This window comes from Juglans microcarpa x Juglans regia, chromosome 2S (assembly GCF_004785595.1).
Source record: "Juglans microcarpa x Juglans regia isolate MS1-56 chromosome 2S, Jm3101_v1.0, whole genome shotgun sequence".
NCBI lineage: Eukaryota > Viridiplantae > Streptophyta > Magnoliopsida > Fagales > Juglandaceae > Juglans > Juglans microcarpa x Juglans regia.
This window is the reverse complement of record NC_054597.1, coordinates 29367466-29377877: the sequence shown is the minus strand read 5'-3', so window position 1 is coordinate 29377877 and position 10412 is coordinate 29367466. Positions and strand designations below refer to the sequence as shown.

The 10412-nt window shown below is 38.4% G+C and overlaps 1 protein-coding gene across 1 annotated transcript; it reads right to left on the bottom strand.

The window, feature by feature from the left end:
* Positions 1–2524: 2524 nt before the first annotated feature.
* On the bottom strand, positions 2525–4793 carry LOC121251581 (probable polyol transporter 6). The gene is made up of 2 exons (XM_041150862.1): positions 4214–4793; positions 2525–4053 (listed from the first exon to the last, which is right to left on the bottom strand). Exons 1-2 carry the CDS (start codon positions 4461–4463, stop codon positions 2684–2686), a joined length of 1620 nt encoding a protein of 539 aa, XP_041006796.1. The 5' UTR covers positions 4464–4793; the 3' UTR covers positions 2525–2683.
* Positions 4794–10412: the final 5619 nt, after the last annotated feature.

Genomic DNA, 10412 nt, shown 5'->3' with positions numbered 1-10412 from the left:
AGGTAAATGATCAGAATAAGCTACCACACCATGAGTTACTTGTGCACTAGGAAAACTGTCCCACCAAATAGAATTGGCAAAAAATCAATCAATTCTTTCATTGATACATTGATCCCTATCTCTCCTATTAGACCATGTAAACTTTGGGCTTGAAAAATCCAAATCCCTCAAATTACACTCACCAATAACCACTCTGAAAGCATAAAGTTGTTTTTCAAACGTAGGTTGACCTCCTCTCTTCTCATGATTGTACATCAATTCATTAAAATCACCTATCACTAACCAAGGTTTGCCATTAACTCTATATAAAGATCTAATCAGAGGCCATGTATTATGCCTCAAGTGTGTTTCATGAAATCCATATATAGCAGTTAAGGACCAGTATCCTATACTTAAATTAGAATCTTTAACAACAACATCAATATAATTAGCAGAGTAATTAATGATAGACAAATCAACATCAACTCCCTAGAACAACACAATTCCACCTTTTCTACCAAATGAACCAACAACCAAACAATTTTGAAAACCTAATTTATACTTAAAGGATTCAAATTCACGAGTGAAGAGTCTGGTCTCCTGCAAAAACACTATATCGAGCCCTTCTCTCTTGATTAAGTCACAAAGGGTACGAATGCCACGTGGGTTCCCAAGCCCACGGGCATTCCAACTGAGGAGATTCATGGCTCCTAGCGGTGTTGTTCCACAGCCACCGCCGATCTCGTAGAGTCTGCATCACAGGTCACACCATCCCGAAATTGTACCACTTGAATACTCTTAACTAACCTTCCTTTCGAAATCCCCTCCTCTGAAATCCCCTTTCTTTTTTTGGAACTCCCTCGCAACAGATCTCGCCCAGGTATCAATTCCAGAGAAGGAAGTGATGTCGTTTCATGAATTGTAGACATGTGTTTCCACTTCTTGCTACTAAGCTCATCGAGCTTATGCACACCAACCTTCTCAAAACCGTCCACCTTATTGCTAATTGTCTCCCATTGAGGCCCATCAGGTCCATGGACATGAGGCTTGCAAGCCTTACTCGATGATATATCTGTTTCATTCAAAGAATCCATCCCATTAGTAACCACCCCTAACCTATCACCCACCTCAGACTTCCCACTTTCACTTTCCTAAAAATCAGCACCCATACTTGCCATAAATGCCATTGAAGCAGTTTGAATTTTTGACAGAAGAAATGCACCTCATTCCACTGCCGTGTTAGTTCTATTCTCTTCCACCGCCTTGCCCTTGAAATCCTTCTGCCAAGTAAATCCTAATCACCAGAGAAATAGAAGCAGTAGAAGATTTTGGTAGACCATTAGCTCTATTTTTCTCTACAAATGGACAAGTACCAAAACCACTACATGCACAAAGCCACATCCCATATGGAAAGTCCTTCACTGCAAGCATCGAAGATCCCCAAATACCAATTGCACAATCCTGCTCGCCATATCCCAAACATCCACACCAGTAGCAGAAATTTGGGAGTCTCTCATAGGAGAAACAAACCCACACCGGTTCTCCACCTTCAATCATGAATTTTGAGCCTTTGAGCAATGGTTTATCTACGAGCAAAGTAACTCGAACTCGCAAATATTCCCCCACTCCATCTCCCCTTCCTTAGCATCCACCTCCTCAACAACTCCAATTTTTCCACCCAGTAAGTGACCCACATATTTAGTACGAGCCATTAAAGGTAAATCATAAAGCCTTATCCAAAATGTAGCCGATGTTAACTGGATTTGCTAGACTTGTCTCCGACCGTCAACTTCAGACATTAAGACCAGGTGTTTATTAAATGACCAAGGGCCCTCACGGAGGACCTTTTCCTTATCCTTATATCTTCGAATTCAACAAGCATGAGAGTGGAATTCAAGTCTATAAACTTCACCCCTGCCTCAGATGCAATACTTTCCTCATCGTATTCTTGAAAAAATCTTTATTATAGTATTTCTCAGTGAACACCTTCATAATCAAGCACTTACCCACACTTAAAGGAGCATCCGCCAACTTCTCTGGTTCCACCAACACATCCGCATTTCCCTTCTCAGTCAATGAGAGGCGCTAGTAGAGATCGTTGAGACTCCTCAATAAACACCAATTAATCCAAACCAAAGAACAGAAACTGCATGGACGGTAATGGTATGGCTACGATGTAGATAACTCACGGAAACCTAGAGAGGAAAAAACTATTATTATTATCATCCATCGATAGCTTTTGATTCTATTGGCATACTACAAGAAAAATGAGCGTTTGTGATCAATTTATTATAACAAAAAGATTATTCGCAACTAATTTTAATTGTAAATAGTCATTTCGTTAAAATTAACTAGTCGCAAATATACAATTTTCTTATAGTGGCATAGCTTCAATCCTTCAACATCAAGGTGGTCTTAGAGTATTACATCTCCGCTAATAATAATAATAATAATAATAAAAGTGATGAAATTCTGGATTTGATATATAGATGAGTCGGGCGAGAGAGAGAAGAAACCAATCGTCTTCTTGTGGTAACGCATTACGTATAGAAACTCGAATTCTGTTTCCTCCATTCTATTATTCGATAGGTTTGGAAACTGTTTGGTAGTGAGAAAATGCTTAATTCGTTTTGAAGTATTTAAGACACCTCAAAGTGACAAACAAAACATAATTAACTTCGGAAATCATTGGCAAAACGTTGTGCTAAGAAAGGAGCGCCTTGGGATTCTCATCAACTTCATCCTCGAAAAGTGCCCCAATCTCTTCTAAGCTCTTGCCTTTCGTTTCCGGCAAGTAGTAGTAAAAGAAAACCGTACCCACGGCCATCATTCCGGCAAGAGCAAAAAACATGGCTCCAAATGTTATCTTCCTGGAAATGCTTAAGAATGTCATGGCCAGCACTCCACTCACCAACCTGTTCACAGAGATGGCCAGGCTTGAACCCTGTGCACGTAACCTCATCGGGAATATCTCCGACGAGTAGACCCATGTAATGGGGCCGAGCCCAATTGAAAAGAAGGAAACAGCTGCACACACGGCAACTACACACAATGCAATGGCCCAGTCAGGGTTGCTGTTGGAATACTCGAGAAATTTGGAGCCTAGGCCGAGCCCAGCTAGTGATATTGCCATACCGGCTGAGCCCAACAGCAAGAGTGGCCGCCTACCGAACCGGTCGAGGAAGAGGGCCGACAACAAAACAAAGAATGTTTTGGCAATTCCCATGATGACTGTAACACCCACAAGGTGTTTCTTGTTGTGAATTCCAGCGTCCCTGAACACTTCTGGGCTGTAATAGATAACTGCATCATTGCCGGAAGCTTGCATGAAGAAGTTGACACCAATGGCAGCTATGAGAATCCGGCGGATGGGCCGAGATGGAGTTAACAGAAGTTCTTTCCAAACACCTTGCCCATGCCAGTTGCTTGAAGACGAAGAAGCAGAAACATGGCCGGAGAAAGAAGCGGCTTTCACCATGTCTGCAAGTCTGAGTTCAGCTTCCTCTTTAGTTTCCGATATTTTAATCAAAACCTGCTTTGCTTCGCCTAAACGGCCTTTCATGACCAGCCACCTTGGTGACTCTGGCATTGCCAGGACACCCACTGCAACGGCAATGGCCGGAAAAGCTGCAAGCCCGAGCATAAGTCTCCAGTTCATGTACTGTGGGAGGCTCGATAAGGTGTAGTTGGAAATGTAACCGAGAAGGATTCCGACATTGATGAAGACTTCAGGGAGGGAGGTGAGAAAGCCTCGTGTGAGTGCTGGGGAGAGCTCAGCCACGTACAGGGGAGCAATCATGAGCGAGTAGCCGACTCCGATGCCAGCAACTACCCGTCCGGCCATGAGGAATGAGAATGATGGTGCGAGGCCCATCAGGATTGCGCCTATAAGGAACGTGGCTGCTGCTAGAACAATGGTGTAGCGCCTGCCAATACAATCTGAGGTCTTACCTGAGGCTAGCGATCCGATCAAGGAACACACATTCAGGGAACCCACCAAGATCTCTATTTGGGTTGACGAAATATTGAGATTCTCCCTGATGAAGAGCACTGCGCCACTCATCACCCCAATATCTGCACATGGAAAGTGATTCCCAGTTCCAAAACAAAAACTGAAACTTTAAAGATCTAATGTTTTTCAGATTTGTGGGTATTATGAAGGGTTTGGTTTGCAGAAAATTCAGAAAAGATCCGGGGAAATTCAAAATAACTGATGTAAAAGCAGAAATATTACCATAGCCCAATAGAATAGAGTTTGTAGAAGCCAAAATGGCACCAGAAAGAGCAAATTTGTTCAGATAAGCCTTCCTATGAACAGGAGTACCCTCCGGGTGCTTGGATTTGTGGGATTCACTTTCAGTGGCTCTTTCTCTTCTTCTTCCATTCTTCAGATCATTTCCCACAGGCAAAGCCGATTCTGAATCAGGAAGAAGATGGTAGTCATGGTGCTTCTCTGGTTCCATAGCAGAACCGATGACTTGCATCTTTGCTGAAGAAGCAATGCGAATGCTAGCTTCTGCGAGATTCTAGAAACAGACAGAAAATACCTTCTAGTAATTAAAGACCATCATCTATATATCCATGTTTGCTTATATCTTCCAGTATCTTTACTTTTTATTTTCTTTTGAGAATTCAATGTCCAGATTTGACCCAAATCAAGTCTTTGAGAATTAATGATGTCGGATAAATTTAAAAAAAAAAAGGAACAAAAAAAATCATCACTCATCGCGCTGAAAGGATAGGAACTAGAAAATGGCTGCCTAGCTTTCTAAAAAGCCTCTTTTTTGTAAAGTAGGCTGGCAGGCCACGCTGCCAGCACACGCCTCTTTCGAAGGAAGAAACTCAATGAATATCCAAGGTCAGGGCACCTTTATTCCATGTCCTATTTTTCATAGATAATAAACACACTAACAGGTATTAAATTAGTAACATCATTACAAAACGTACATGTTATAGCAGCGTTTTTGTTGTTACAAGACAAGCTGGCACAAGGTTAATTACTGAGACCCTTTCATGGAAAGAAACATCAGCAACTCATAACTACAAATTTGCAGATTAGGTAGCTGTATCTCCCAATGAAACGTTATTCTCATCAATTATTATTTTAATTAAGGATATGTTTGGATGAAACATCTTATCTCATCTTATTTCAACTTAACTTAATAATTTCATTATTATTTATAAAATATCTTAACTTATTTTACCGTTCAAACAGGCCTAAGTATCACATTTGGATGTACATGATTTCGGATTCAAATCCCTTAAAGTACTTAAAATTTAGAGTACATAAAGCAGAATCTATATATATTTCTATTATCCAAGAAAATTTTATAAACTGTACTAAAACACAATAAATACTCTGCGCTTGAATGGCAAATCAAAGGACTTGAATCTCGAAAGTTGGAAGTCTTGGGGGCATATTCCCAGTTCCCAGTTTGAGAAAAAAAGTGCCGAGATTGAACTGCGCCCGTCACTTGTCAACAGCGGTAAAGCGAGTAGACGAGAGACTGCCTGACATCGGTGTGAACACAGATATCAAAGGAATATGCCCTCCTCATGGAAACAGCACGAGGACTCTCATCACGGCTGTGGTTGGACCCTCCACGGCTGCTCTCTGATATGACACATTTTCTTTTTTCTTTTTTTTTTTTCTTTTTTGTTCTAAGGTTTTTAGCTTTTGACACTGGTTCCATCACTATGTTTGCAAATTGCTCGGCAATATCATATTCACAAATAAACAAAGTTCCAGCGTCATACAAAGCGACAACCACTCTCGCTGAGAACAACCCCGCTTAGAAGTCAGAATACACAGTTCCACATGTGCAGTATCACCGATCTCATCATCTCTTACGAAGGCTTCCAAATCACATCATTTTTTATTTTTTTGTTTCAATTCATCCGTTGGAAATGATCAGCATAACGTACAAACAAAAAGGGATTTGTCCCTCCCTCGTGTCACAAAAAAGGATAGAACTAACAAACTTAACATTTTGTGAAAGGGTAATAAATTTTAAATAAATAAATTTCATATAAATTTTTTATAAAAAAAGTTAATTTCATTAATAAAAAATATTTCTTTTTACAATTTTTTAAGATGAAGCACATTTTTTTTTTTAACAAAAACTTATATTTGCCTATCTAAAATTTATAGAAATCATTTCCCTTCTGAAAGATGAGAGAGAGAGCCCTTTCTTAATTAGTTGCCTGTGACAGTGACAATGACAGTGACACACCCTTTCAAAAAATTTCAAGGCGTTAAAAAAAGAAAGGCAAAACTACATCATCGATATCCACCAACCGAGTAAATTGTTAAATTTTACTAAAAGAAATTGCAGCCAGGTGCTCTTATTTTATCAAGGCAGGCACGGTTGCTTGTATGTCTCATTAATGAATCCCAATTACTTGTTATAATTCGAGAAGGAAGCGCACTAAGAACGAAAATTACAAAGTGGATATCTGCAATCTTGCCCATGGAAGAGACTTGGCAGCCAAAGGGAAGATATGAATATAAGATGACAAACCATATAAGTATTAACCTAGACAATTCTGTTATACATACATTCTAGAATAGTTTTAATTTTGTTCTTTTATTTTCTACCATAACAGAAAAGATTATGTTACTTGTGTATAAAAGGAAACCTTCCCATGCAATACAATTAAGGATGAAATGTTAGACTAAAAACAATTCTAGAATGCGGAATTACATTTTAGAAACAAGAATTGATAGGTTTTAATGCCAAGAAAAATATACCTCCGGCTATTGATACTATTCACTGTTTTGCTACGTTTCTCTCTGCGTTTGGCACTTCCAAACTCTTCTCCACTCTATTTAGATGGTGTAATATCGAAGGGAATTGAGTGAGTGAGTCTGGAGACCAAACACTGTATTTATAACCGAAGCCTCCATTAAATTTCAGTGTTTACGTGTCCCACGTGATCCTATTTTCATGGGATCAATTATCAACGTGATGGAAGAGTGTTGGACCACTTCAATAACTCTTAAGTGATAGACTCGTTCTCACAAACGTCTCCGTAAAAAACGGTCAACATTCTCCCACTTGGTTCACACTCCTAATCAAAGATTTCATCTTAAACCCATCGATAATCTCCATTTAAGTAATAAATACATGAATCATGGCGATAGGTCCTCTAATGACGAGTATTACCTTCCATATATTACTATGTATTTATTCTTTAAACATTATAATTTATGTGAGAACAATTTCTTAATGAATAAACCCTATGTTTATTCTTGGTCCAACATAGATGAATTTTTCTCAAAATTTAAATTAAGATGCACATCAATATGAGAAAAAACATCAAAAATATTTATGAATTTCATTAAAATAACATTGTTCATACAATGAAAAATTACATAATGGAACCAAGTCTCATGTTCACTACATGATCCTTGAATTTCAACGGTGGCATGCCCTTAGTCAAAGGATCAGCGATCATTAGTTCAGTGCTTACGTGATCAATGACCACTTTATTTTCTTTAACACGTTCCCTTATGACTAAATATTTAATGTCGATGTGTTTGCTCCGACTCCCACTTTTGTTGTTTTTAGCCATAAAAACAGCAGCTAAATTGTCGCAATACATTCTCAATGGCCTAGAGATCGAATCCATAATTCTAAACCCAGAAATGAAACTCTTAAGCCATACACTATGTGAAGTAGCCTCAAAACAAGAGACGAATTCGGCTTCCATAGTGGAAGTGGCAGTCCAAGTCTGTTTGGCACTCCTCCATGATATAGCTCCACCGGCCATCAAAAATATGTATCCTGATATTGATTTGCGTGAATCAATACAGCCAGCAAAGTCAGAATCTGAGTAGTCAATTACTTCCAGATTATCCGTTCATCTATACATAAGCATGTATTCTTTGGTTCCTTAAAGGTACCTCATTACTTTCTTTGCAGCTCTCCAATGGTCTAAACCTGGATCACTCTGATATCGTCCCAATATTCCTACAGCAAATACAATGTCAGGTCTTGTACAGACCTGATCATACATTAGGCTTCCGACAGCAGAAGCATATGAAATGTTCTTCATTTGTTCCCTCTCAAGGTCGTTCCTTGGGCATTGGTTCAAATTGAATCTATCACCCTTCACAATGGGAGCTACACTTGGTGAACAATCCTTCATCTGGTATCTCTCTAAAATTTTATCAATGTAGGTTTCCTGAGACAGACCCAAGATATCTTGAAATCTGTCTCTATGGATCTTAATGCCAAGACATAAGATGCCTCACCCATATCCTTCATATCAAAATTTTTAGAGAGAAATTGTTTCACCTCATGCAGCAAACCCTTATCATTGGTTGCTAGCAAAATGTTATCCACATATAAAACAAGAAAACATATTTTACTCCCACTGACCTTCTGGTATATACATTGATCCATAACGTTTTCTACAAAACCGAATGAAGAAATTACATTATGGAATTTCAAATACCATTGTCGAGATGCTTGTTTTAAACCATATATGGATTTCTTGAGCTTGCAAACCAATTGATCACCATCACTAGAGTGGAATCCTTCAGGCTGTTTCATGTAAACCTCCTCCTCTAGATCTCCATTGAGAAATGCTGTTTTCACATCCATTTGTTGCAACTCTAAGTCAAAATGGGCTACTAATGCCAAAATAACACGCAAGAAATCTTTCTTAGATACAGGAGAGAAAGTCTCCGTGTAATCGATTCCTTCTTTCTGAGTGAATCATTTAGCAACGAGTCTTGCCTTGTATCTCTCAATGTTGCCCAATGAGTCTTTTTTAGTTTTAAAGACCCATTTACATCCAATGGCCTTTACACCATTAGGCAACTCAACAAGATCCCAGACTTCATTACTCTTCATAGAATTCATCTCTTCCTTCATGGCATTGTACCATAATTCTTATTTTTTGCAACTCATGGCTTGTGAAAAGAACTCGGGATCATTTTCGGCTCTAATGTTATAGTCAGATTCTTGTAGATACACAACATAATCACTAGGAATTGCTGATCTCCTTGCTCTAATAGATCTTCTTAATGTTGCACCATCATCTTCCAGAGAAGTATGTGGTTCAACTTGTTGTTCAAAAGTTGTTGGCAACTCTTGAACTACTTGATCTACTGGAACGTCATCAGCAGCTTGTGGAATGTCAATAATTGGTTGTTCAACACCAGTTTGCACTTGAGGGGTATTGTAAACAATAATCATTCTATCACTTGAGGTGGAAGGTTGAGATTCTGAATGATCATTCTCAGAAACTATGTTCCTGGTTTGATCACTCCCACTGATCAAGTCATTTTCAAGAAACTTTACATTTCTTGATTCCACAATCCTAGTGCTGTGAGATGGACAATAAAAATCTATAACCCTTAGACCTTTCAGCATATCCAATGAAATACCCACTAATGGTCCTTGGGTCTAGTTTCTTCTCTTGTGGATTATAAATTCTCACCTCAGACGGGCATCCCCAAACGCGCATATGTCGCAAACTCGGTTTCCAACCTTTCCATAATTCAAATGACGTTTTAGGAATAGCTTTGGTTGGAACTCGATTTAATATATACACTACCATCTTAAGTGTTTCAGCTCACAATGATTTAGGAAGATTGGAGCTGCTAAGCATACTCCGCACTATGTCCAATAATGTTTGGTTTTTTCTTTCTGCTACATCATTCTGATCCGGTGAACCATGCATGGTGTACTGGGCAACAATCCCATGCTCTTGAATAAACTTTGCAAATGGCCCAGATGCTTGTCCATTCTCTGTGTATCTACCATAATATTCTCCACCTCTATCTGATCTCATGATCTTAATTTGATTATCGCATTGTTTCTCTACTTCAGCCTTAAAGATTTTAAAGGCATCTAATGTTTCGTTCTTGTTATGAAGCATGTAAAGATACATATATCGTGAGTAATCATCTATAAAAGAGATGAAGTATTTTTGACCATGTGAGTCCATGTCTAGACTACATATATCAGTATGTATGATCTCTAATATTTCTGAACTCCTATTGGCACATTTATTTGACTTGTTGGTCTGCTTTCCTTTTATGCAATCCACACAAGTCTCAAAATCAGTAAAATCCAGAGTATTAAGTACTCATTTATTTACTAATCTTTTAATTCTATCTATGGAGATATGACCTAATCTCCAGTACCATAATTTAGAGGAATCCTCATTAATAACACATATTTTAGTGCCAGTGTGAACATGCATTGAATCATAAGTGGTATTGTTTTGTAAATTAATGCAGTAAAGACCATCAGACAAAATATCATTCCCAACACAATCAGATTTATAAAATAAACTGAATGTTGAATTTAAAAAATTAAAGGAATATTCAAAAGGTACTAGTCTTGAAACTGAAATCAAGTTTCTAGAAAAACTTGGAACATAAAAGGTCTTTTTCAACTTTAAAACAAAACCACTAG

Excerpts from the sequence above, each read along its gene's own strand:
- LOC121251581 (XM_041150862.1), bottom strand. The coding sequence starts at position 4,463 with ATGCAAGTCATCGGTTCTGCTATGGAACCAGAGAAGCACCATGACTAC. Across the intron at positions 4,054-4,213 it reads CTCTATTCTATTGGGCTATG|ATATTGGGGTGATGAGTGGC; the intron begins GTAATATTTCTG and ends TTCCATGTGCAG.